General features: G+C 41.6%; 2 pseudogenes and 1 gene segment (V, D, J or C); all 3 read left to right on the top strand.

Moving 5' to 3' along the window:
- The window catches only part of LOC126958583 (immunoglobulin heavy variable 4-28-like), a 220,212-nt pseudogene extending 202,635 nt beyond the window's left edge, over positions 1 to 17,577 (top strand). Inside the window, exon 4 of the transcript XR_007727233.1 lies at positions 17,359 to 17,577. The product of XR_007727233.1 is annotated as an immunoglobulin heavy variable 4-28-like (transcript). The remainder of the gene's footprint in view (positions 1 to 17,358) is intronic.
- Positions 699 to 14,235, top strand: LOC126958593 (immunoglobulin heavy variable 4-59-like; annotated as a pseudogene). The gene is made up of 3 exons (XR_007727234.1): positions 699 to 823; positions 907 to 1,230; positions 14,186 to 14,235. The product of XR_007727234.1 is annotated as an immunoglobulin heavy variable 4-59-like (transcript).
- LOC126958581 (immunoglobulin heavy variable 4-38-2-like) lies at positions 15,690 to 23,887 on the top strand. The segment is given in 3 exon segments: positions 15,690 to 15,802; positions 15,886 to 16,209; positions 23,338 to 23,887. Coding segments are annotated over 3 exon segments (555 nt in total).
- The last annotated feature ends 4,049 nt before the right edge of the window (positions 23,888 to 27,936 follow it).

Genomic DNA, 27,936 nt, shown 5'->3' on the forward strand with positions numbered 1-27,936 from the left:
TGCTCCTGTGCTGACCTATTATAGTTTTTGATCGAAATTGTCACTGTGATCCCCCATCTACATCTATTCACACAGAAGTGTGTAATGGTCAGGCCACATTCTCAGCATCACACATTGAGACGGTTGGAGATACGTCCCACTACCTTCTCCTGAGATTGCAGACAGAATCCCAGATTTCAAAAGCTCACAAAAGGGAAGGTCTCAGAGTTTTTTTTTTTTTTTTATAACGCACTCTCCGGGACAGATATATTCCCTGTAACCATGATGGATATTCTGAATTACAATAAACATGGCATGGATGTAGGTTTGTATAAATTCATTGTGATGAATATATTTAGCTGCTGCCCTAATGCTTTGAATGGAGATTTGACAATTTAGATAACCTGGATGTTTGGTTGGTTTCATATAAATCTTCACGGGTAGAACAGAATTGAACCTGTTCCAAAATCTATCCCTGATCCATGATCACACTCATCTCCCAGACCAGCTCCTTGAGCACATCTCCCTACCTGGAAGAAGAGGACTCTGGGCTTGGTGAGGGGAGGCCCCAGGAAGAGAACTGAGTTCTCAGAGGGCACAGCCAGCATCCTCCTCTCAGGGTGAGCCCCAAAGCCTGGGGCCTCCCTCATCCCTTTTCACTTCTCCATACAAAGGCACCACCCACATGCAAATCCTCACTTAGGGACCCACAGGAAACCACCAGACATTTCCTTAAATTCAGGGTCCAGCTCACATGGGAAATGTTCTCTGAGAGTCACGGACATCCTGTGCAAGAACATGAAGCACCTGTGGTTCTTCCTCCTCCTGGTGGCAGCTCCCAGATGTGAGTGTCTCGGGGATGCAGATATGACGACATGGGAGGCTGTCTCTGATCCCAGGGCTCACTGTGGGTCTCTCTGTTCACAGGGGTCCTGTCCCAGGTGCAGCTGCAGGAGTCGGGCCCAGGAGTGGTGAAGCCTTCGGAGACCCTGTCCCTCACCTGCGCTGTCTCTGGTGGCTCCATCAGCAGTGCTTATGACTGGAGCTGGATCCGCCAGGCCCCAGGGAAGGGGCTGGAGTGGATTGGGTATATCTATGGTGGTGGTGGTAGCACCAACTACAACCCGTCCCTCAAGAATCGAGTCACCATTTCAAAAGACACGTCCAAGAACCAGTTCTCCCTGAAGCTGAGCTCTGTGACCGCCGCGGACACGGCCGTGTATTACTGTGCGAGAGACACAGTGAGGGGAGGTGAGTGTGAGCCCAGACACAAACCTCCCTGCAGGGAGGCGGAGGGGGCGGGCGCAGGTGCCGCTCAGGACCAGCAGGGGGCGCGCGGGGCCCACAGAGCAGGAGGCCGGGTCAGGAGCAGGTGCAGGGAGGGCGGGGCTTCCTCATCTGCTCAGTGCTCTCCCTCCTCACCAGCACCTCCGCTTCCCCAGGGCTCCTCTTTCTTTGATATCTGTGGTTCTGCTTCCTCACATTCTTCTGCCAGAAAAGAAAGGAGGAAAGCACATTTTCCTCTTACAAATGAAGTTTCACTGATTATTAGGAACTTTCCTACAAGTTCCTGCATGGCCCATTATTCCTTAGTGATTAAAAATATATATATTCTAATGCTTCTCACCATATCTTTATTTGTGTCATCAATTGAATTGTTCCCTCTTTGAAAGTCATATGCTGAAATCAGAATTGTTAAGTGAGTTTTATGTCACAGTCAAATAATAAGTAACATTTTTTCAAATGCTACCATTGCCACTAAACTCATCCAGGAGCTGAAATCTGCTCTGGGCACTGCCCTCTTCCTAAGCGTCCCACACTGCAGCTTGCTACAGAGGAGGAGGCATGAAAACAGGGCCCTCCCTCTCCTGGTGAAAACAAGCCCACTGCTGGCCCTGCAGTTCTAGATGAAGAGCCACAGCCCTGGCCTTCCCAGGGGTTTCCATTTGATAATCAGGACTGAATGCAGAGGACTCACTATGTGGTTTGAGGTAGACGAATTTTTGTTGTTGGTATTTTAAAAGGTAACTCATAGAGAACTAGAGTGAGAATGAGTGGATATGAGTGAGAGAAACAGTGGATATGTTTGGCAGTTTCTGACCAGGATGTGTGTGTATTTTCAGGGGTTCAGTGTGAGGTGCAGCTGATTGAGTCCACAGAGGACCTGAGACAACCTGGAAAGTTCCTGAGACTCTCCTGTGTAGCCTCTGGATTCGCCTGCAGTAGCTACTGAATGAGCTGGGTTCACCAGTCTCCAGGGAAGGGGCTGGAGTGAGCAATAGATGTAAAATACGATGGAAGTCAGATACACCATGCAGACTCTGTGAAGGGCAGATTCTCAATCTCCAACGACAATTCTAAGAACTCGCTGTATCTGCAAAGAATAGTCTGAGAGATGAGGACATGGCCATGTATGGCTGTACATAAGGTCCCAAGTGAGGAAACATCAGTGTGAGTCCAGACGCAAAACTTCCTGCAAAAAGAAGAAAGGAGTGTGGGCTGAAGGGGACACTCAGCACTCACAAAACAGGTGCAGCCCCAGGGCAGGTGCAGATGGAGAGAGAGCAAGGGCTGCTTTCCTTCAGTGTCTATGGTTTCCTCTGCTTCTAACATTTCCCCTCTGAGCCTCTGTACATTTATGTTCTGTGCCCACCAGGAGGTCCCTGGATTAGAAAACCAATTTAAAAGAGGAAACATTCTCATATGCTCTAAAAACAGAGGTAAATATTGGAGGCATAAAATGCATAAGTGGCCGTGTGAGTCTGTAGACACTGCCACCCCACAATGCCAGACTCACAAGTAGTGCTGGAGAAGGGTGGGAGTTTGATGGAGCTTCCCTAATGATCCTGTCGCCCAAGTTAAGTCTAGCAAGGCCATCGGTGCCTCCCACAGCACAGTTGTCCATCAGGGATCTCCCATGTGTCCCAGCAGCAGCCATGCCTTAGTGTCTCCACCAGGCACCATCACTGTCTGGGAGGGGCTCCCAGATTGGGTGTCTTTGGCACACAACCTGTGATGGATGTTAGAGTGCAGGGCAACAGCTGGCGGCCTGGGCTATTGGGCTCCCTGATGGAGGGATGAGAGGTGCATTCTCAGGGCCAGCACACTGTTTGTGGATTTTTATATAAAAACCAGGATTTTACTTCATTGTCTCAGATGACATAGATAATTACTAACAATCTGCAAACAATTGTAATTTTCAACTTTACCCCAAATTCATTGTTTCTTAATTCTGTGCAGGATGCAGACATGGTATTGCCTTCTCATGAGAAATTGTTCGATCTAAACTGAAACCAGTTGTTTCTCATATTCTTTGGTTTCTCCCCATGTGCAGAGATCTTGATTAGAGTAATTTTGGTATTTTCCCCACAATCACCGTCCCCTCCCCAAATAAAGAACAGAAATTGTCCTCACTCTGAGTCTGAGGGAGGAGCTGTTCCTGTACCACTCAGGGCCTGCAGAGACCCCCAGGTGCAGCTTCACTGAGTCAGGTGTTTCACTCCGTGTGATTGCTGCTAAGGTCTAATTGTGGGCTCAGAATTAGGACAGTATTTAGGTTATCAAAGGTCAATCCTATTCTAAAAATCATCATTATCACACATAGAGGTAATAATTCAATATTCATTTTTCTAACAGCAGTTTATCTATTTTATTTGGTTGCAAGTTTGAGAAAAGAAACGTGATAATTTTTTTTAATTTAACCTCAAAATCTACTGAACTGTTCTAGGAGACTCACAATTTGGACAATATGAGCTCTTTATTCTAAAAAATATGTGTGTATTTGGGAATTTCACCGTGTTGTCCAGAACCCGTTAACATCAACAACTATGTTTCTCATGACACTTCTGGCTTGAGACAACGTCAGAGACCCTCTCCCTCATGTGCACTGTCTCTGGAGTCCCCGTCATAACCAGTGCTTCCTCTAGAATTGTATCTGCCCCTAGAAGATGGACAGGAGTGGATCAGGTGCGAGGGTTGTGAAGGGAGCACAAATTACAACCCACTTTTCAAGATTCCATATCCACATCCAAGAAACAGTTCTTACAGCTGAGCTCTGCGTCCGGTGAACACACACTATGCATTTTTAAGAAAAGACACAAGGCGGGGACTTCATTGTGAGCCTAGACACAAACCTCCCTGCAGGGGTACATATGTCCAGCAGGGGGCACTCGGGCAGTACGGGGGCTTAGGATGATTGTCAGGGGTCAGGATGAGCAGGATCAAGGCTCAGCATCGGGGCAGGTGCAACAGGGCAGAAAAGGGGCTGTAGATGTGGGTTGTTTTTACCATCATATTTCACCACCAGACCCCTCCACTACATCTTTTCTAATGTGTCTGAGTGTTTATATGACTAGAAAATGGCATTTATATAAATACTAATATATATACTCATATGGAGGTGCATCAAGTTGTCCTCTCCATCTTATGTGGACCTTGTCCATCAGGCACTAAGTCCCTGTATTTACTTGAGTACCTCATACATTATGGTCCAAACAGGTACGGTCTCTTTCTTTTTCTTAGTCTCTTCACCTCCCTTTTCTCTCTGTCACACAAAAACACACAAACTGATAAATGCACAGAGCTCCCCAACTTTAATTATCTGATGTATTGAAGCACACTGATTAATGTGCAGCTTTTCCACTTTGCCTGCTATTCATGTTATGTAAAAATAAGAACCATGTGTTTCTCAGCTGGTTACTTCTCTAAGCTAAGTAGCATCTTTGTTTATTATACCCAGAGACCAAAAGCGATCCAAGTGTTAGTCAGCAGCTTAACTGGTAAACAAATTGTGGAAAATTCATTTACTGGAATAATACCCACTGTTACAATCAAGTACTGCTGGACACACTCAACACCATGCTTAAAGTAACAAGTACCTGAATAAGAAAAATAAGGCAAACAAATACAAGTGTATACATACAATTCCACTTCTATAATTCCTATAAAGTAAAAATGAACTTAAAGTTGCATAAAAACATCTGTAGTTAACTGTGGACATGGTACAAGAAGAGAAGGTGTAGAAAGGAGAAACTACAGGAGAGCAAAAGGAAATTCCTAGGATAATTTATTTTTTCTCTGTTAGTAAAAGTGAGGATTATGTCAATATTTATAAAATTGTACACTTTGGCCGGGCGCGGTGGCTCAAGCCTGTAATCCCAGCACTTTGGGAGGCCGAGACGGGCGGATCACGAGGTCAGGAGATCGAGACCATCCTGGCTAACACGGTGAAACCCCGTCTCTACTAAAAAATACAAAAAACTAGCCGGGCGCGGTGGCGGGCGCCTGTAGTCCCAGCTACTTGGGAGGCTGAGGCAGGAGAATGGCATGAACCCGGGAGGCGGAGCTTGCAGTGAGCTGAGATCCGGCCACTGCACTCCAGCCTGGGCGGCAGAGCGAGACTCCGTCTAAAAAAAAAAAAAAAAAAAAAAAAAAAAAAAAAAAAATTGTACACTTTATGTAAAGATCCTTATTTGCTAATTTCACCTCTTTAAAATATTGCAAATTTTAAAATATGTAATTTGGTAGAAAAGGTGCTAGAGATAAATGAAAAACATAAAAATTCAGAGACTCCTGAATATGCACATGAATGAACCCTGGGTCTCGCTATACTTTTAGGGAAACACTAGAATAAAAGAACATGATGACAGGATTTCAGTACAAGAAAGGAGCTTCTCAAACCCCAGGAGGCACGTCCAACCGTGTCCTGGAGTTAACTCGGGGAGCAGGCATGTCCTTTGGAAGGAGCCATGACACTGAGCTCCCAGCATCTGTTGTAGATGACACCATGCAAATGCCAAGAGATCTCGACTAAAGTGTTCTGTGGATGTTGAGTCTGATTATGCAACACACTCACACCAAGTGAGTATGGAAATGTTAGTTACCTGCCTCCTTGAGGAGTCTGCTGAGAGCAGGGCAGGTCTCTCATGAAGGTCCAATGTGTCTTGGTAGAGCAGGGAAGGAGACTAGCTCGGGGTTTTTATCATGGCTTTGTGGGGTGCGGCGGAGAGCATCCTACCTCCAGTAAGGGTTTTGTGGGGTTTCAAGGTCAAATTGGCATCAAATGAGGGAGCTCCTGTGATTTCTAGGTAGATTTACCTTGTATGCTTTAAGAAAAAATAGATGATGAAGGAAAGAGCCTTAAGTTATCAGCAGTCAGGCCTAAACATAGAGTCGGATGACTTACTCTAAATAGCAAGTATGCAAATGGGGAGTAAGAAAAGAGACAAGAGTCCAATATGGGTGGACAACAGCCAGGTCTGCAGAAAATGAGAAGACTGAATATAAATAAAGAATAATGAGTAGGAGGAAGATATGGAGAAGGATTCTGGTCCAATGTCTTGTGTGGAAGCTTTTCATGATTTGAGATCATCAGCTTATTCTGAAGGTCTTAGGTCACCTGTCTTCTTCAAAGTATTAGAAGTGCCAGAGGATATGTGAGGATGCACAGTTTAACTTCTTCTATTTGAGTAGTTTTACAATTGTGTAAAATTCTTAATTAATTCTTTTTTTCTTTTGAGATGGGGTCTAATTCTGTTGCATAGGTTGGACTGCAGTGGTGTGATCATAGCTGACTGTGATTTTAAATTCCTGGCTCATACAATCTTCCCACCTCAACCTCCTGAGTAGCAAGTAGCTAGGTTTCCAGGGCCTTTCAGCCAAATTCAGCCAATTCTTTTCTTTTCTTTTTTTTTTTTTTTTTGAGCTGGAGTTTCCCTTGTCTTGCCCAGCCTGGAGTGCAGTTTCACCATCTCAGCTCACTGCAATCTCCCCCTCCTGGGTTCAAGCGATTCTCCTGCCTCAGCCTCCCGAGTAGCTGGGATTACAGTCATGTGCCACCACGCCAGGCTAATTTTGTATTTTTAGTAGAGACGGGGTTTCTCCATGTTGGTCAGGCTGGTCTTGAACTCCCTACCTCAGGTGATCCACCCGCCTCAGCCTCCCAAAGTGCTAGGATTACAGGCGTTAGGCACCGGGCCCAGCCTCTTCATTTTTATTCATATGTTCGTTCAGCAGCCACTATGTCTTCCCATAGTGATGTCTTCAGTTTCCTCTTTACTGCCTTTACCTTTTGAAAAAGGCTATCACTCCTGAGGGAAGATGGGAGGTGGGCCTGGACAGGGATCTGGTGCATTCCTCTGTCCCCTCCCAGTTCTTATTGGTTTCTCCAGTGTCTGTAGAAGAGCAGTTTTGATGGCTTTACCTCTGCAGATAATTTCTCTCGCAAGGGAGTGGTGATGGGGAGGTGTGTCTGGATGCATTTCAGCTGTAGTTGCTGTTTTGCTTTCCCAGACTGCACCGTCCCAAGGGGTAGAGGCTGGAGCATTTTGTGATGTGTCCCCAGGACTGAAGAAAAAGGTTCAATAGCAGGAGGAATTCCTCAACTGTATACACTCTGAGAATTTAAACAATAACTTCACTATCACACAGAATTGAAACCATCCAATGAATATGTCTACTTCAATCTTGTGCTAGCTTAAATGACATTTGGCAGCCTCTGCCACAGAAAAGATTATCTTCTGCTCCTGTTTATTTCCCTGCAAGTCCTTATAGCTCTTCAGAGTTCAGATACATTGTTTGTCTTATAACGTGAAAACTCTGATGTGTTTAAGAAAATGTGCTAATTTGCAGATCAGTAAGTTTAGTTGTTGTTGTAAGAATAATAATATATTTTTGTGGGATGCCTACATCTCCAAGCTGAGTAGCACCTCTGTGCGTAATACTTAGAAACTAGAAATGATACAAATATCAAGAAGATACACAGATAAACAGTAATGGCATGCTAATTTATTGTAATAACATCCATCATTAGAATCAATACATTGTTGTTGCTCAACATTTTGCATCACAAGTAGTTATGACAAGCAAGAAGACACACAAATAAAACACATACTATAAAATTCCTACATAATCAATTAATGTAACTCAAAACTAAAGTATTAAATGTGAATGAGTGACTCAGAATATGATGGGGGAAGAAAATCATTGGGAAGGAGGAATTGCAGAGGAACACAAGGAAACTTTTAAGTGTAATGTATTTGTGCATTATTTGGATGGCAGAAGAAGAGACAAGGTGGAGGTGCCACACACTTTGGAACCAGATCTCCTGAGAGCTCTGTCACCAGAACAGCTTGAGAGAGGAAAACACATCCTCATGATCGAATCACCTTTCACCAGGCCCCACTTCCAACACTGGGAATTACAGTTTGATGTGAGATTTGGGTGGGGACACAAATCCAGACCACATCAGCTGTCTTTCATTTTTGCTCTTGCCTGATTGCTCTGACTAGGATTTCTAGTGTTATATTGAATAGGAGTAGTGAGAGACAGCATCTGTCTCTTGTTCCAGTTCTCAAGGTATTTGAGCTTTTGCTCATTTAGCATGATGTTGACTGAATTTGTCATAGATGGCTTTTATTATTTTGAGGTTTTTGTTTTTTTTTTTGAGACGGAGTCTCGCTCTGTCGCCCAGGCTGGAGTGCAGTGGCCGGATCTCGGCTCACTGCAAGCTCCACCTCCCGGGTTTGGCCATTCTCCTGCCTCAGCCTCCCGAGTAGCTGGGACTACAGGCGCCGCCATCTCACCCGGCTAGTTTTTTTGTATTTTTTAGTAGAGACGGGATTTCACCATGTTAGCCAGGATGGTCTCGATCTCCTGACCTCGTGATCCCCCGGTCGCAGCCTCCGAAAGTGCTGGGATTACAGGCTTGAGCCACCGCGCCCGGCCTGTTTTGAGGTATTTTTGATGCTAGTCTGTTGAGGGTTTTTGTCATGAGTGGATGTTGGATCCTATGAAACACTTTCTCAGGATCTGTTGAGATAATCCTGTTTTTTGCTTTTATTCTGCTCACATGGTGAATCACAGTTACTGAATTGTGGATGTTGAATGAACCTTGCCTTCCAGGGGTAAAGCCTACTTGATCATGCTGTATTACATTTAAAAGTGTTTCTGGATTCTATTTGCTAGTATTTTGTTGAGGACTTCTAGATTTATGTTAATCAGGAGTATTTATCTTATGTATTTTCTCCATTATGTCTCTTCCTGATGGTGTGTGCCAAGGACACACAGTAGAGAAAGGACAGTATTTTCAATAATGGTGTAAAAACTGCACATCCATATAAAAAGAAATAAAATCAGGCCTTCTCTAACACCATATAAAAATCAACTAAAGATGAACATAATACCTGAAACCATAAACTCATAGACAACATGGAAAAAAACCTTCCCGTCATTGATTCAGAACTCATTTATTTGTGCACCCTGCACCCTTAACCTAGAAAAGCTTACAGCACTTGACTCACTCGTGAAGGGAGCTCCAAGGACTGCGCCCAGCAAAGCGACAGCGATGGGCTGACTGAGGTTTTGGGGAGCCAACCCTTGTCCCAGTGTGCCCTGGTTGAATTACATGAATTTAAGAGAGATGATTTTGTAGCTTTAAGATTTAATATCTGCCCTACTGGGTTTCACGTGTGTAGGGGGCCTGTTGGCCATTCCTTTGGCCAGTTTATCTCTTTTGGATTGGAATAATTGATCCAACACCTGCACCGTCACTGCACCTTGGAATACACAACTTTCACATTTTCTTAATTTGCAAGCTCACAGATGGAAGGAAGTCGCCTTAAGGCTCAGATGAGACTTTAGACATTTGAGTTGGAGGCTGACCAAGTTAAGACTTTTGGGGTTTATTGAAAAAAGATGATTATATTTTGCAATGCAAGGACATGAGAATTTTGGGCCCGAGACTGCAATGATATAGTTTAGATGTTCTCCCTTCCAAATGTCATGGTGAAATGTGATACTCAATGTTGGAGGTAGGACCGACTGGGAGGTTTTGGGTCATGGGGAAAGATCCTTCAGGAATGCCTTGGGAACCACCCCATGGCACTTAGTGAATTCTTGCTGTCTTAGCTACTATGAGATCTGATTGTTAAAAACAGCCTGGCAACCCTCCTCCCCACTCACGTCCCAGCTCTCACCATGTGACATAGCCTGCTCCCCCTTTGCCTTCCACCGTGATTGTAAAGCAGATCCTGGTGCCATGCTTCTCACACAGCCTTCAGAACGGTAAGCCAAATAAGCCTCTTTTCTTTGTAAATCACTTGGCCTCAGGTATTAATTTATAGGAATGCAAAAGGGACAAACACACCGTCCAAAGCATTATACAGATTCAACACTACTTTTATCAAATGACCAGTATATTTGATTACATATTTAGAAAACAATACTAAAATTCACACAGAATCAAAAAAGAGTCTGAATAGCAAAACAATCCTAAGCAAAATGACCAAAACTAGAAGCACTGCATTCACTGACCTCAAATTATACTACACGAATGTAATCAGAAAGATAGCATGATACTGGTAGAAAAAAATAGAGAGTCCAGAAAGAAAACCAAATATATAAAACCAAATGCTCTTTGAAAAAACTGACAAAAATATACACTGGAGAAACAACCCTCTATTCAATAAGTGCTGCTGAGAAAATTAGATGGCCTTATGTGGAAGAATAAAGCGAGACTTCCATATCACCATGGACGCAAATTAACTGAATATGGATTCAGTGTTTAAATTTATAAACTAAAACTATAAAAATACTTGAACAAAATCTAAAAACAGTCCTCTGGACATTGGTCTAAGCAAATAAAATATGACTTGACTTCAAAAGCAAATGCAATAAAAACAGAAGCAGAAAACAGGATTTAATTGCACTAAAGGTCTTCCGCACAGAAAACATGGTGACCAGACAACCCGCAAATGGTAAAAATTATTTGGAATCTATTCATCTTGCAAAAGGCTAATATATAAAATCTATAAGTAACTCAAATAAGTCAACTAAAAATTACAAATAACTTCATTAAAGAATAGACAAAAACAGACATTTATCAAAAGAAGACGCAGAAGTGGCCGACACAAATAAGAAAACATACTCAGCATCAGCAATCATCTGATAAATGTAAATTAGAAACAACATCATATGGCATCTTCCACCAGTCAGAATGGCTGTTATTACAAATGAAAAACAGCAGGTGCTGGCAGAGAAGCATACGAAAAATAATGCTTTACACATGCTCTATGAAAAACAATACAGAGATTTTTCAAAGAACTGAAGTTAGTATTACCATTTGTCCCAGTAATCCCTCCCAGTGGGCATATTCCTCCCAAAAGCAAACTTTTATATCAGAAAATGTTGCCTGCTCTCCTATGTTTATTGCAACACCATTTTCAATAGAAAAATCAAGCAACCTATCTAAGTGTCAATCAATGGATGATTAGATGAAATATGATATATGTAAATCATGGAATAGTATGCAGCCACAAAAAGTGAAATTGTGCCTTTCATAGCAACATGAATAGAGTTGAAGGACATTATCCCAAATAAAACAACTCAGAAAAAATATAAAATACATTTTCTCTCTTGTAATGTAAGCAATGCATACACATGTACATAGATAAAAGTAATAGACATTGGTGACTGCAAAAGAGGGCAAGGTGAGAGGAAAGTAAGGGTTAAAAAATTACCCAATGGCTTCAATGTTCACAAGGACTGCTGATGTTTATATAAATATCCCATTCAATTGTGAACATTTACCAAACTGGATGTTATAATGAGAACCGCTTTTACAATGGTGATTTCAAGCTCTGAAAGATATCTTAATGGTAAGCAGCTGAAGGTCAGGGAAGAGCTCCTTTCTTACAGATAAGTGCAATTATTGGACAAACACACTCATTCCCAGATAACGCATTCATATATTAAGGTCTGCAAATGGTTCAAGTTGCCCCTGATTCATTCAAATGTGGATTCAAAGTGAGGTGCGTGTCCTGGGGGAGCTTGTTCTCCAGTGGGGGAAGCTCTGTCAACACAGAGTTCAGGGATATGTAGGGAACGCATGGCCTCTAACAGGATTACTGCTTGAACCCTCAGCTTCTACAATTGTGTCGTCCATGTGTCATGTATTTACTCTTTCTAATACTGGGTCAGGAATTGGGCTATTCAATACCATCCTTCATGAATATGCAAATCACCGAGGGGAATATAGATATCTGTGCCCTGAGAGCATCACCCAGCAACCACACCCCTCCTTGGGAGAAGCCCCTACATCATAGCTCCTCCCCATGGACTGGACCTAGAGCATCCTCTTCTTGGTGGCAGCAGCAACAGGTCAGGGGCTCCCCAGTCCCCGGGCTGAGGAGGAAACCAGGCCAGTCATGTGAGACTTCACCCACTCCTGTCTCCTCTCCACAGGTGCCCACTCCCGTTGCAGCTGGTGCAGTCTGGGCCTGAGGTGAAGAAGCCTAGGGCCTCGGTGAAGGTCTTCTTTAAGGTTTCTGGTTAGAGCTTCACCACCTATGGTATGTATTGGGTATGACAGGCCCCTGGACAGGGGCTTGAGTGAATGGGATGGATCATCACCTACACTGGGAACCCAACGTATGCCCAGGGCTTCATAGGACGGTTTGTCTTCTCCACGGACACCTCTGTCAGCACCACATATCTGCAGATCAGCAGCCTAAAGGCTGAGGACACAGCCGTGCATTACTATATGAGAGACACAATGTGGAAACCCACATCCTGAGAGAGTCAGAAGCCCTGAGGGAGGAGGCAGCTGTGCTGAACTGAGGCAGTGGTGCAGCAGTTTCTTTAATTTCCATCTTATCTCATTTTGCATCAACTTCCACTTTTATATTAGCTAAGAGCATGGGGTAGACGGGTGCTCCTAAGAGATTCTTAACTTGCCATTTTGATGGGTTTTCCAGAAGATGTCAGAAGCCAGTTTGTTTGCAAAGCATCCCAAAGCCATGCCCTGTTCCAGACACGTGTGTGTCCATTTTCGGGTCTTTGATTAATTGACAAGCTCTCATCAGAGCACCTGGGCTAATTCCACATCAGGCAGAGGAATGTGTTCTAAAGGAAAGCTAAAGTTGTAATGCGATTCCTGCTCAATAACCTTCAGCTTCATTGTTTTTGTGTGATCCATCAACGAATTACGTTAGATCAAGGTTCTCAAAGGGAATTTCTAATAAATATAAGGGATGTACAGAAGTTCCCTAATTAAAATAATACAATTGTGAACACAACCTCAGTATTCAACCATGTCTCCACCCTTCACACCCTTCACCACAAAGGAATTTTCATCTCTCCTGGAAGTTGGGTTCATTTTGAAATTAGTTATTTTTTTCATTTTAATATCTCAAGATTATCATATGTGACTATTTTAGCAGAAAGTGAGTTATGGGAACTTGAACTAAACAACTGAAAACAAATTCACAACTAATTAAACAAGATGCCAGAATGTGATTGGCTCCAGGCTTTGTAATTCAACAGTTTATTACCCAGACTTGAAATTTACACGTCTTCTTGTTACCTTCATGGCACAGTTAACTCCCATTATGTAAGAAATGGTGACTGCATTTCCAAGGGTCATGCACAGTTATGAAAATAGACTGGGTAAGGTGAGGAGTTGATTGTTTAAATTCCCCTCTGAAAAAGTAGCATCAACTCGACAAATCAATGCTCTTCCCTCTGTGATTAGAGCTATGTTACAGGCCACATGGACCTAAATCCCTGATGGAGATAACATGACTACATAAATTGGGCTGATCATTTTTATGCTATAAAATTAATAGATGACACTGCAGTCCAGCCCGGGAAACTAAAGAACCCTTCCTCTGTAAAATATAAAAAAGAAAAAATTAATAGGTTCTGACTTTGACATTTTGGATAATAATATTTTCACAATCCAAATTTAATTACACAAATATGTTACCTACCTCTTCACTGAAAAGTTCCCAGTCATGACGAGTTCCATCAATACTCCACATGTTCAAATCTGGACATCAAGAGAGTCTGGAGAATAAAACACAATGAGGGCAGTGAAACGTGTGTATATTCAGCACCTCTTCACTCAGGAGGACTCCGCACACCCTGGAACAGGCTGCTTTTCTGAACGGCTCACAATGACTCCGGCTCACTCAGAGCTCAGACAGAAACCTCCCTTCACGGTGGGAACTGGGCTGCAGGGGGCGCTCCGTACCCACAGAGGTGAAAATGAGCTTTCAGATGGAACTTCCCTGCCACCTCCACATGGAATTTACTGTTTCATTTCATTACCACTCTTTCCATAATGGGTCCTTTCTTTTCGCCTGTTCATTATTGATATTTTTCAAAGGAATCTCACTTGAATCTTTACTCTTTTGCATTTTGTCTCCAGGACAATGTTGGGAAGTGTTACCTCCAGCATCATAACATGATCTACTGACCTGACACATTTGTGGCAAATAATATCTACCAATTCAGAAGCTCTTTGGTTTTCTTTCCATGAAATAGAATTATTTCTTCTGTTCTGTGCATGAGCATATCCTAGCAATCCTGTACACATCCACATAGATGTCTACAAGCCTATGAATTATTCTCTGTAAATAAAAATTTATCTCAATTTCCCTCAATGTTCATAATTCTCCTTAAAGTGAGGACGGTCTTTCTGGATCTGTTTAAACAAAATGTCCAGAGACCACCTGGTAGGTCAGGAGCTCACCTGGCTCTGGAAGTTGGATCTGTCTCTTTTCCTCTGTTGTCCCACAGGTCAGCTCACTTGTTCAGTCCTAACAAGACAGCCCAGGTTTGTCCTGATGTTAAAACACACCCAACTTGTGATGACTCTCCTGTTACCCACATCCATGGAGATAGATTATTTATTATATAATTCAACAAACTAACGTCAAATGCCCAAGTTGCAATACCGCAAACTCTAAGTTATGTTCATGCAATTCAATGAAGGAGAAAGTCTTTCAGACACAGGTGCACCTGAAATGATAAATATGTAGGTAAGGACTCTGGGCTTGCGTGTCATTGTCCAGCCATGTTTCAGAAGTGTGACCTGTCAGGGAAGAACCAGAGTTCCTTGTGCTCTCAGAGGGGAGGGCTCACAGATGTCCTCTCTTGTTCCCAGGAAAGGCAATTGCATTAATCTTGATGATGAGACTATGCTCCTGTGCTGACCTATTATAGTTTTTGACTGAAATTGTCACTGTGATCCCCTATCTACATCTATTCACACAGAAGTGTGTAATGGTCAGGCCACATTCTCAGCATCACACATTGAGACGGTTGGAGATACATCCCACTGCCTTCTCCTGAGATTGCAGACAGAATCCCAGATTTCAAAAGCTCACAAAAGGGAAGGTCTCAGATGTTTCTTTGTTTTGCTTTGTTTTTGTTTTTCTTTTAAATGACACACTCTCCGGGACAGATATATTCCCTCTAACCATGATGGATATTCTGAATTACAATAAACATTGCATGGATGTAGGTTTATATAAATTCACTGTGACGAATATATTTAGCTGCTGCCCTAATGTTTTGAATGGAGATTTGACAATTTAGATAACCTGGATGTTTGGTTGGTTTCATATAAATCTTCAAGGGTACAACAGCATTGAACCTATTCCAAAATCTATCCCTGATCCATGATCATACTTATCTCCCAGACCAGCTCCTTCAGCACATCTCCCTACCTGGAAGAAGAGGACTCTGGGCTTGGTGAGGGGAGGCCCCAGGAAGAGAACTGGGTTCTCAGAGGGCACAGCCAGCATCCTCCTCTCAGGGTGAGCCCCAAAGCCTGGGGCCTCCCTCATCCCTTTTCACCGCTCCATACAAAGGCACCACCCACATGCAAATCCTCACTTAGGCACCCACAGGAAACCACCACACATTTCCTTAAATTCAGGGTCCAGCTCACATGGGAAATGCTCTCTGAGAGTTATGGACATCCTGTGCAAGAACATGAAGCACCTGTGGTTCTTCCTCCTCCTGGTGGCAGCTCCCAGATGTGAGTGTCTCGGGGATGCAGATATGACGATATGGGAAGTTGTCTCTGATCCCAGGGTTCACTGTGGGTCTCTCTGTTCACAGGGGTCCTGTCCCAGCTGCAGCTGCAGGAGTCGGGCCCAGGACTGGTGAAGCCTTCGGAGACCCTGTCCCTCACCTGCGCTGTCTCTGGTGGCTCCATCAGCGGTGGTTACTACTGGGGCTGGATCCGCCAACACCCAGGGAAGGGGCTGGAGTGGATTGGGAATATCTATGGTAATAGTGCGAGCACCTACTACAACCCCTCCCTCAAGAGTCGAGTCACCATTTCAAAAGACACGTCCAAGAACCAGTTCTCCCTGAAGCTGAGCTCTGTGACCGCCGCGGACACGGCCGTGTATTACTGTGCGAGAGACACAGTGAGGGGAGGTGAGTGTGAGCCCAGACACAAACCTCCCTGCAGGGAGGCGGAGGGGGCGGGCGCAGGTGCCGCTCAGGACCAGCAGGGGGCGCGCGGGGCCCACAGAGCAGGAGGCCGGGTCAGGAGCAGGTGCAGGGAGGGCGGGGCTTCCTCATCTGCTCAGTGCTCTCCCTCCTCACCAGCACCTCAGCTGTCCCCAGGGCTCCTCTTTCTTTGATATCTGTGGTTCTGCTTCCTCACATTCTTCTGCCAGAAAAGAAAGGAGGAAGGCACATTTTCCTCTTACAATTGAAGTTTCACCGGTTACTAGGAACTTTCCTACAAGTTCCTGCATGGCCCATTATTCCTTAGTGATTAAAAATATATGTATTCTAATGATTCTCACCATTTCTTGGTTTGTGTCATCAATTGAATTGTGCCCTCTTTGAAATTCATATGCTGAAACCTTAAATTCAATGGATCTATATTGGAATTTTAATGATACAATTAAGGTTAAATGTGGTCAGAAGTGTGAGAACCTAATGCAATAGACGTGCTGTCTTTATAAGAAGAGGAAGAGACTCCAGAGACCTCTCGCTTTTCACGTGCACACAGAGAAGAGGCCATGTGGAGACGCAGTGTATTAGAAGGTGCCCCAGTGCATGCCAGGAAGAAGCCGCACCAAGAACCATCCCTGCTAGCACCTTGATCTTCAACATTCAGACTTCAGAATTGTAAGAAAATCAATATTTGTTGTTTAAGCCACCCACTCCGTTTTGTCTTCTTAGGAAGACCCAGACAGACTAATACCACATAACTCATAACTCTGTTAGCGTTGTCCCCTGGATGGAGAATCAGCCCCTGGGCACATCTCTCAGATTTCTACATAAAGTAGACAAAAAATAGTAGCTGTGATATAAAAACTTGTCATGTCCCTGTTGGCCAATTTCTGGGCAAAGTGTTTTAATGAAGCCCTTGGGGCTTTGTCACAAAAGTTGTCTTTTATCTTTTCTGACGACCTAACTAATGGACAATGGGTACCAGCTGGATGGAGACTGACCACTGACCATCTTCTGGTGTCTCCTTAGTATGCCACAGAAAACCACACCAACATCACTCTATGTCTTCAACTTTCTAAATTTGCACTGAATCTATTGCTAAATGAGGAACTACATGAGGTCTGAGTTTTGTTCCCTTCTTCCCAGTCTTCCTCAATTACCAAGGGAAGAAGAGACTTTCAATGAAATTTGGCTGTCAATGCCCCCAACGCCACGTCACTTTTTGAGGTCCAGGAACTTTATTTGGGGGATAGTGAAATACACTTTTAAATGGAAAGCCCTAAAGCACATACAACAGCTGAAGGAATGGCCACTGTGCACCTGAAGACGGATGAGGCAGATGGTAGGGTCCCTTCCTCCAAGATGTTCCTGGGTGTGTGATGGTTGGGTGCATCATGCATATGGAAATAAGGACTGGGCTGAAGTAGACACAAGGGCCACATCCCATAGGAAAACAAAACAAGAAAAAACAGATGGGCATCCGTGAAGACTGTTAATTAAATTTGTTGGGTTTAAGATGAAATTTTTTTCCAAAGTTTTAGTGTTCGTAACTAAATATGAATCTTTTCAATAAACTGAGAATTAAAAGGAGAATGGAGTTAGAAGTTGAGAGAGAAAGAAAGTCCTGAAAGAACAGAAAGAAAATTCACACAAAACTATCAAATGACAGAGGCCAGAATGGAGCTGATGCAACTATGTCATTATTTTGCAGACCTAGTTGAGAGTCTTTGTTATGTAAGGCAGGCCCAGTGTTGAAGAAATCCTTTAGTTTTTGCTTCTCTGGGAAAGGTCTTATCTATCCTTTATTTTACAAAAAGATTTACATGGTAAAATTTCTTGGTTGGCAGAGTTTTGTTTGTTTTTCAGTTTTTTTCCCCCAGCAATTTGAATACAGTCATATGCTACTTAACAATGTTATAGTCAATAATAGACCTTATGTATGCTTGTGGCCACATAACATTGTAATACTGTATTTTCACTAAAGGTGTTCCATATTTATATGTGTTTAGATAGAGAGATATTTACCACGGTGTTTCAGTTTCCTAGTGTTCAGAGCAGTAACACGCTGTACAGGCTGGTTGTCTGGAAACTTTGTGCTGTTTCGAATGGCCTATGTGTAGTAGGGTATTCTTTACAGGTTTGTGTAAGTTCACCCTATGATGCTTGCACAATGATGACATTGACTAGAAACACATTTTCAGAAATAATCTCTATCACTAAACCATACATTGTCAAATATAATTCCTCTCCATTCTGAACGGAAAACCTACTGCTGAGAAATCTGCTAAATCTGCTCTTTTTCTTTCTGTTTTCAAAAACCTTTCCTTTTAACAACGTGGTTTCATACTATCTCTGATTTTTCTCATTTGGTTTACCTTATTTAAAATATATAGCGCTTCTTGGATGTGGATGAATATTTGCTTCTCCAGATTTAGAAAATTTCTATGCTATTACTTCTTTGAAAACCTTTCTGCCTTTCTCTCTCTCCGTCTCTCTCTGTCTCGCCCTCTTCCTTCACTACCCCTTTTATCTAATCTTTGCATAACTCTTCAATGCATAATTTAGTTTTCAGTGTGTTAAAGACACATAAGTCTTTAACTCTTTTTATTTCTTTCATTTAAATTTTTCTTCTCTGTCTCTATTAGTTCAAACGATCTTTCTTTGAGTTTACTGTTTCTTCTATTACTTGATCTAGTCTGGTCTAAAATCCTCTGTTAAAATTTTTGGCTGACTTATTGTATTCTTCAGCATCAATATTTTTGTTTAGTCATCTTTTATATGTTTTATCTCTATTAAAATTCTCACATTGTTCTTGCATGCTGCCACTAGCTCATTGAACTTGTTTCTGACATTTACTTTACATTTTCTGCCAGGTAATCCATATGCTTCCTTTTCATTGATATCAGTTTCTGGATCTTTGTGTTGTTCTTCTGTTTGGACCATGTTCCCGTCCTCCTTCATTTTCCTTGACTGTCTTTGTTGCTACCTGTTCATTATAACAAAAGCCACCATACACTCTTCAAAGACGAGGCTTATAGAGATCATCCTCACCAATCAGTCCAGGCAGTAATTTGGGTCTCTCAAAACTTAGTAGTATTCAAACTTCTGTGTCTGTTCTTAATGGTCCCTGGGTTTTAGAGGATGATAGATTCTGCCAGAAATCATAGGTAGGGGAGGTAGAAACAACTTACTCAGGCAGCCCCTTGAAAATGTGGACCACTGGGCAGAGTTTTATTATTGATGTATGATTCATCAAAATAATGTTCGTTCAAACTTCTCTCAACCAGTCATTAAACATAGACATTTTATCATTTCTTATTTGAATCTGGAGTTTATTCTTTGAATATATGGGTAAATTTCCAAACTAGTTTAAATCTGCCTATTTGGCAAAATTATCTGTTGCTGAATTTCCATTTTCTGTGTTAATCTCTTTTTGTATTTAAATCTAACTCTGTATTAGACATGTATCTAGAATGCGAAAAATGTCTTAAAATTCCTTAATTTATTTAATTTAATGGGGTTTCCAAAAGATGTGAAAACCTCCTTTGTTTATAAAACACCTGACTATTGGTCAATAGTTTTCCCTTTAATTTTTCTCTCTCCTCTCACATTATCTATAATAAGCAGGGAGAAATGAAGACACACCGTCGATAGTTTGCTTAGATATCCCATCAGCTAAACTTCTGTCACTAATTCTAACTTCATCCAGTGTAACATAACTAAGATAAATTCTATAACAAGGTACACATACTTTCCAGTTCTAATAACATGTCTGTGACAGAAACAAAGCAGGTGTACTCTCTGCGAGGTGGTCATCTGAGGTCTGAGACGAGGGGTCACACAGGTATTTTCATGATATTTAAGGGTTTGGACAACAATAGTGATAACAATTCTGAATATCACTGGCTCTTACCAGAAAGGTTACAGGTAAAGTTAAGGCTGTTATTTCATTTTATCACCTGGTTAGAATGAAGCTCAGAGGAAGAGGTCACATCCTAGGTCACACAGTGAGGAGGAGTGGAGCTGTGCTCTGCCCTCCACACTACACACAAGATCCCAGGTCCGAGCCCAGGTTCCACTGACACATGGCATCTGGAGGGCAGTTCTCAGGGAAGGATTCTAGGGCTCCTGCTTCCTCGGGCAGGGCGCTTCCTTCTGTCAATTGTGCACTTGCTCCTTCTGCAGGCTTTGGAGTGAGCACTTGTATTGCTATGAGTTATTCATATTCTCTCCCCTATTATGGCAAAAAAACCATATTAAATATTCAATTTATTTTCTCTGAAGCACACTGCACTATCAGAAGGGAATAAATCACATTCCTTCACCTCCCCCACAGTCAAACATTCCTGAAGACAGAGCTGATGTGATGTACTTATAGTGGATTTCTGCTTGTCAGACGTGGCCTTGGTCTTCAAGCTTCAGCAATTCTGAGAAGCCAAGGACACCTCCATCTCCTCCTCCCTGCTCTGAAGCTCAACTGAGAACAGCTTTCTCATTGAAATGTCTTGTGTTTAAGGAATAAGAGTCACTATTTCAGGTTTGGGTGCCCAGGTGCACCCACTAGATCCAGCCCAGGGTTGGAGATACTTTCCGGAACAGAACATCACCTGAGACATGACCAGCCACACTGTCTTACTTTTACAATTTCTGCTTCCTCAGAAGAAAACTAAAATTGCTGAGACTTTTCATAAACTTCCTGCCATGTCATTTCTCTGTTGCCTTGTCTGTTCATTTATGTCAGACCAGGTACCACATCTATGTAATCAGGTTAGAATCCTCGCTCCAGTAACACATGAAGAGGACCTTTGGTTGTACTTTTGGTCTTTGCTCCAAAATGTAAAGATAACAAAACTCATCACCCTCATTCTTAAGTCAAGAGGTATCTACACAATCTGATCTTCAATACCTTTGGGAATTCATCAAAGGAATGAAATTCCAATAAAAAATTGCCCACTCCCAAAACTGAGGAGACAGGCATGTCCAGAATGGCAGTTCACACTAGCTTTACTGGAACAGAAGCTGCAGAAATATTTCTGCGGTGTCTGTTCCAGTAAAGGAAGTGTCATATACACACACACACACACACACACTTTATATATATATATATATATATATATATAGCGCTGTTGAGGGCACTTACATGGTAAGCACTATAGATGTCTGCAAGACAGATGTGGACTAGGGTGAAGTGACAGTTCCAGAGGGCCATACACTCCTCAGTCTTCTGGACTTTCCCTCCAGAAACCTCCAGATTTGAAACAATACATCCAAATAGGTTTCCTTTGGGTCAGAAGTGGGGAAGTTTAATTACTGAAAAATATGCTGGGAGCCTTCTCCAAAAGTTCCTACAGGGAAGAACTTTTCCAGAACCTTATCCTATGTGAAGGAAGACAAATCTCCCATTCCAGATCCCTCCTCCATTCTTCCATGAGTATATGAAGTTGTAAGAAAATAGTCCATAGACAGGTAAGACGTAAGCAATAATCTGGGTAAGATAAGCAAATAATCCAGGTAAGATGTAAGCAAATCCAGGTAAATAGTCCAGGTAACATGTATCCAGGTAAGATGTAAGCAAATAGTCCAGGGACTCTGAAACCACAAAAGGGAGTAAAGACGAAAGTTGAGCTTTTCCTGTGGAGACGCCTGGTCAAGGTCACAACCACCGCAGAAACCTCACTGCAAGGCAAGGCGGGGCTGGAGGGGGCGCTCAGGAGCCACCAAGCACAGGTTCCAACCCCAGAGCAGGTGTACAGAAGGATGGGGAGGAGGTTTCCTCTCAGGGCCTGTGTCTTCCTTTGTCAACAACAACAACAACAACAACAAAACTAAGTGTTCAACCAGCTGCTGATGTGCCTTTAAATATTCTGTTACATCGGAACCATTCATATAACTTAAGGCAACGAGAACTATTTTTAAAGTGTGTTTCTAGGACAATAAATATCTTAATAGTGATGATATAAATGATAGGAATGGTTTTACTAATTGAATGGATACAGAATTGTGGGAGTCACTATATTTCTATGAATAAAAAAATTCAGATTTCCATGTTAGGTAATGTTGCCCACATTGTACATTTGACAGGGCAGTGATGGATCTGAGAGTGTGGCAGGTACACAGACCCAGTGAGTCAGAAACCAATACGTAAAGATGAGGATCTATGGACATGAACTGAAAGTACATAAACACTTCATGAAATTCTATTAAATGGAGTAGGAAATAAAACCCAGACTTATTCAAAACACGAATTCCTTGACAATTATTTTTGGAGTAGTGAGTTCATAAAGAACTCTAAAGTTCTTTTCCATCTTTTGATTCCTATTTTCTGTGAGATGAGAAAATCAACTCTAATTATGCATTACGGGGCAAATCTGTAAACCAAGGGTGGTTCTATTGAAGATCCTGGTGGATCAGGATGCCAGGCAGGTGCTGGAGACACTGTCTCAGGAGCGCCCAGCAGATCTCAGAGGGACCTGCTGGACACTCACGTGAGACATCAGCACTCACTTTCTCAGAGTCACCAATGAGCTGTGGCTGGTGCCTGATGGAACCAGGATGGGGTCAAAGCACCTGGTCAGGGTCACGAAGAGTGATGGTTCCAGAAATCATCCATGTGGTCTCCATGCTAATCAAATGTGGGTTCACAGTGAGGAGCATGTCCTCTGGGTGCTTGCTTTTCAGTGAAAGGACGACTGGTCACAAAAAATTTGTAAATGGAGCAGGGTATCCATTTCTTCAAGCAGGATTAATGCTTGGACCATCAGAATCCCCCTCGTGTAAGGTTGATATGTCATTCATCTCCTGTTTCTTATCCTGAATCAGGGTCTTGAGCTATGAAATGCTCTGTCTCATGAATATACAAATAACCTGAGATCCATGGAGGTAAATATGGATATGTCTGGGCCCTGAGAGCATCACCCAATAACCACATCCCTCCCCTAGAGAAGCCCCTGAGAGCACAGCTCCTCATTATGGACCGGACCTGGAGGATCCTCTTCTTGGTGGCAGCAGCTACAGGTAAGGGGTTCCCAAGTCCCAGTGATGAAAAGGGGTTGAGTTCAGTCAAGTGGGCTTTCATCCGTTCCTGTATCCTCCCCACAGGTGCCCACTCCCAGGTGAAGCAGGTGCAGTCTGGGGCTGAGGTGAAGAAGCCTGGGTCCTCAGTGAAGGTCTCCTGGAAGGCTTCCAGATATACCTTTACCAGCTACATTATGCACTGGGTGCGACAGAATCTTGGACAAGGGCTTGAGTGGATGGGATTTTAGTTATTTGAGAGATTTTTCACATGACATTTATTCTGTGAGCAAATTTCAGGGATTGTAGAATGAACCAAATTAAGAAATCTGATACAGAACTTCCTCTGAATCAATCTTTGTAAACATCAATTTCTGAATCAATGTTGTAAATATTTTGGAACCCAAACACAAGTTCACATTTTAACTCTATTTTTATCTCTATTTAAAAAATGCCAAAAATCTCATTTTGTGCATGTAACATTTTTAATTCCCACCATCAATGCATAATATTTCTTGTTTTTCCACATTCATATTTCCATTTATCATCATGAGAATAGTGAGTTTTAGCCACGCTAATAGGTGAGTAATGTTATCTAGTATTTATTTAAATGCACACTTCCCTCATAAAAAATTCATATTTAACAATTTTTATATAATTTTTGGTGAGATGCCTCTCCTGATATTTGGTTCATTTTTAACTGCATTGTTTTGTTTTGATTAGTTGTAAGTTTACTTGCATATTGACTATAAAAGTCATTTAACAAATTAAAAGAATTGATTTAACAAATATGTGACTTGGAAGCATTTTCTCCAAGTGTGTGGTTGCCTTTTTCTCCCTTATCAGGGGGTATTGCAGAAAAATATGTGTGTGTTTGTGTGTGTGTTTGCACAAATGTAGACAAAAACATAAAAGAAAACTAATTCGTACGTCATGTATTTGGCATTATATCTGAAGTCTCATTATAAAATACAGTATTAGTGATTTTTTTCCCCATGTCTCTAATCTCAGGCCACAATCAACTCATGAGTGTTTAACCTTCACCGATTGATTGGAGGACTATCCTCCTGAGATATTTGGAACACTTCTGTAAGGAGATGTGTTCTTCTTCCCATTGTTTCTTTATTTAATCATCTAATAATATCTGTATTGGCTTATGGATGTCTATTTCATACTCTGAAACAGATCCATACTGCATTATTCATTTTATTGTTCAGATCGCCACAGCTTTATTAGGTGCTGGGAGCTGATTTAGTTTGGATCCTACATCCTTACAGCACACTTCATCCTTTTGTTTTTGAACACTTCCCTGTTTCCTGGTATTACAATAAATTCTAAGCTCGTTTTCTATATTACCTTTTTCATACATAGAATTAGCCATTTTAATAAAGATTCCTTGTTTCTGGTTTTAAAGAATAATATTACAATAAAATATTGTGATACTGGGTATGTGTGTTGTTAACGTGGTATAAGTACTTCTGGGATCTCTCAACCAATTGGCCTAGTAAATGTGCACGTTTATATGACCCCATGTTTACAGACACTTCAAAACTATTTATGTATCTAATTTCTGTAACTTGATTACATTAAAAATGAGAAGACATTGGACTCTCCACCCAGCTATGCTACCATAAGGACCATTCCAACCTTCCTTCCTCGAGTGTCCATAACCACCCACTGCAACGTGAGGAACCCCAATCCCATCGGATGTCATTTTATTACTTATTTCAGGACACATGCAGAGTGGCATCAGAAATGTAAAGTTATACCCTTATAGGAAACATGTTTATCTACTAGAATAGAGTGCTGATGTGCTGTTTGTTTACAATTAAAACTTATAGAACCTCCTTATTTTCAAAGTTACTTAGATCAGCAACTTCATTTTCCACTTTCTTTTGTGAAGTCATTTCAATTACACGGTATAGTTTCATTAGTCTGAAATTCTGTCACACCCAAAACTATAGTCAAGTAAGTAGGATATTCCAGGAATTTAGAGGGTGGGTGTAAAATAAGTAAACAGGCTCTGTTTAAGAAGAATAAGAATATTCTAGTGATATGCAAAGGTTGAGACATGACACAATTAATTTATCTAAGCTCATAATTTTGTGATGGAAAATGTAAACTTAAATATATACAATTGAAATATATTTAGCAGTTTATTTACCCCTGGATTAAATATATACTTTATAAAATTATCTAATAATGTATTTGGGAGTGTGGGAATGTTATGAGATGCATGCAAGAAAGAATGAAATAATTTTCCTGACTTGCATATACAATGTTTCCATTCAGTGAAGACCTTTAATTTTAAAAAATCAGTTTTCTACGTGACTCAGGTTTTTTCTTCCTGACAAGCAAACAACCCAGAGCATTTTCTCTTTCCTTGGTTGAGAAAAGTTTTCCCCGAACTTCAGCTCAGTTCAGGCATGCACTGTCCCTGAACTTTCATTTACCCTCAGATGGGTACAGACATCTGTCAACATGTGGACTCTACTGTCAGACAAACAGATCTTTACTCATGTGGATTCTTCCCTCAGACAAACTCACATGTCCCCACATGGACTCTTTCCTCAGACCACCACATATGTCCTTACATTTACTCTTTCCTCAGGAAACAGACATTTCCTCATGTGGACTCTTGTCTCAAACAAGCAAACATGTCTCCATGTGAACTCTTCACTCAGATAAGTGCACACATTTCCACATTGACTGCTTCCTGACACAAGAACATATATCCAATGTTGAATAATTTTATGGCAAAATGATATCAAGATAATGATAATTATAAAACTCCTTCCTGACAAAGTGTAGATATGTATTTTTTTTCATTTCAACTTAACTTTGCCTCATTGTCAGGAACACTGGTTTCCAGTTCTAAACGTACTGATTACAGACAGATGTCTGTTTTCTCTGAAAACGTATTTCTTATGTTCTTACTTGTCTTTTTTGTCAATAATGTTTGCTGCTATGAAGATACCTGAATAGTGTCCACATTAGAGAATGAAAAAGAGTAATGGGCAGATTAACCCTGTGTATCCAGAACCAGGAATCCTTTGACCCTGCCCTCCCTGAAATGGAGACACAGAGGATGGATGAGCAATGCTGAGCGGTGCACCCATGATCACAAAAAGAAAGACATGGAAATGTGTCCCCTCCCCTCCTTATGAAAGGCAGCTCATCCCCTGTTCCTTCAGGCCCTGGTGAGGAGCCACTCCATGTCTGTGCCCTTCCTCAGTGTCCACACCATGGGGTCTGCACTGATCTGGGCTTCCCTTCTCATCACCCTCAATATTAGTGTCCCTTATGAATCAGGTCCAGCTGTGGCTGCTCCACATGGGGCTGTTCTCAGTCTGTTCCCTCTGTGTTTGCAGAAGACCTGTGTGAAGTTCACTGGTGGAGTCTGAGGTGGAACAATTGTACAGCCCAGCGGTTCACTGAGCCTCTCCTGCACAGACTCTGGATTCACCTTCACTGACTGCAGCATCAGCTTGGTCCAGCAGGCTCTAGGACCGGGGCTGGTGTCGGCAGCAACAGGGAGAAATTCAAGAGGAAGTTCTTACATGCACTCTTACATGCATGGTCTCACTGACATCTTTACTTCTTTTACCACGTTTGTTCTGTAAATCACAAAGAATGGTGCATTCTTCATCTATTGCACTTTTGGTGAATCTCTTCTGGTGTCTTTTTAAAAACTGGTAACTTTATCCTATGTAATCCCTGTTAAGTCCTAAAAGTTTTTTTTGATGTCTACTTTGTGTGAAATTTACACAGCTAGTATAGCTTTCTCTTGGTTCATATTTTCATAATCCATGTTTTCCCATCTTTTTCTATTTGTGAATATGTAGGATAACTTTCTTGTACATAGCTAATAGTTGGGTCTTTCTTTTTTAAAACAACTATAATAAATTCTATTTTTTAAACTAATATTTGTTTCTGTCATTCTTTGTTTAAATTAGCATTTTATAATGATGCTTACTTCTCTGTTAACAGATTATACAATTCACGTTTTATAAATATAGTATTGGTTACCATAAAGTTTACAATAAGAACTGTATGTAATTGGATTCTAATGCAAACACTGTGATGGCCTTGATATGAAGTACAGAGATAGTGTAACTGTGTGCTTTGAAATCCTCCTTCTCACCACTCTTTCTGGTTTATTCTCAGTTTTCACTTAAGAATGTTATAAAATATAATATGTAATCTTTTACTGATCTATGCAGTTATATATTATAGCAATTACAAAGATAAAAACTGCACTTCATCTTGATTTTCCCATTTTTCACAGTCTTAATTTCTTGGTATAGATTTATGTTTTGAACTCATAGCACATGGCTACTAGCAGAGAACCTTTGTAAAATTTTGCCCTGAAACATGAATGTACTGACAAATTGTCTCAAGATCTTTTTTTATGACATAATTTTATTTGCCTTTCACTTTTAATGAAATTGTAATGCATGTAGAATTCCAGTTTGCATTTCCCTTGTAATTATTTTCCTGTATTTTTTATTTTCTTCCTGGAGACGATCACACATTACATTCTGTTGGGCTTTTAATAACCCCATTTCTGGGCATCTAGTCAGGGCTGGGTTTCACGTGTGTTGCTGCCATGGCTATCAGAGTTGAAGTCAGCTTCTTCTGTTCACAAAATCTTCAGGTTCCTCCAGTGATACCTGCATTTGGTCT

Source organism: Macaca thibetana, chromosome 7 (genome assembly GCF_024542745.1).
Source record: "Macaca thibetana thibetana isolate TM-01 chromosome 7, ASM2454274v1, whole genome shotgun sequence".
Classification (NCBI taxonomy): Eukaryota; Metazoa; Chordata; class Mammalia; order Primates; family Cercopithecidae; genus Macaca; species Macaca thibetana.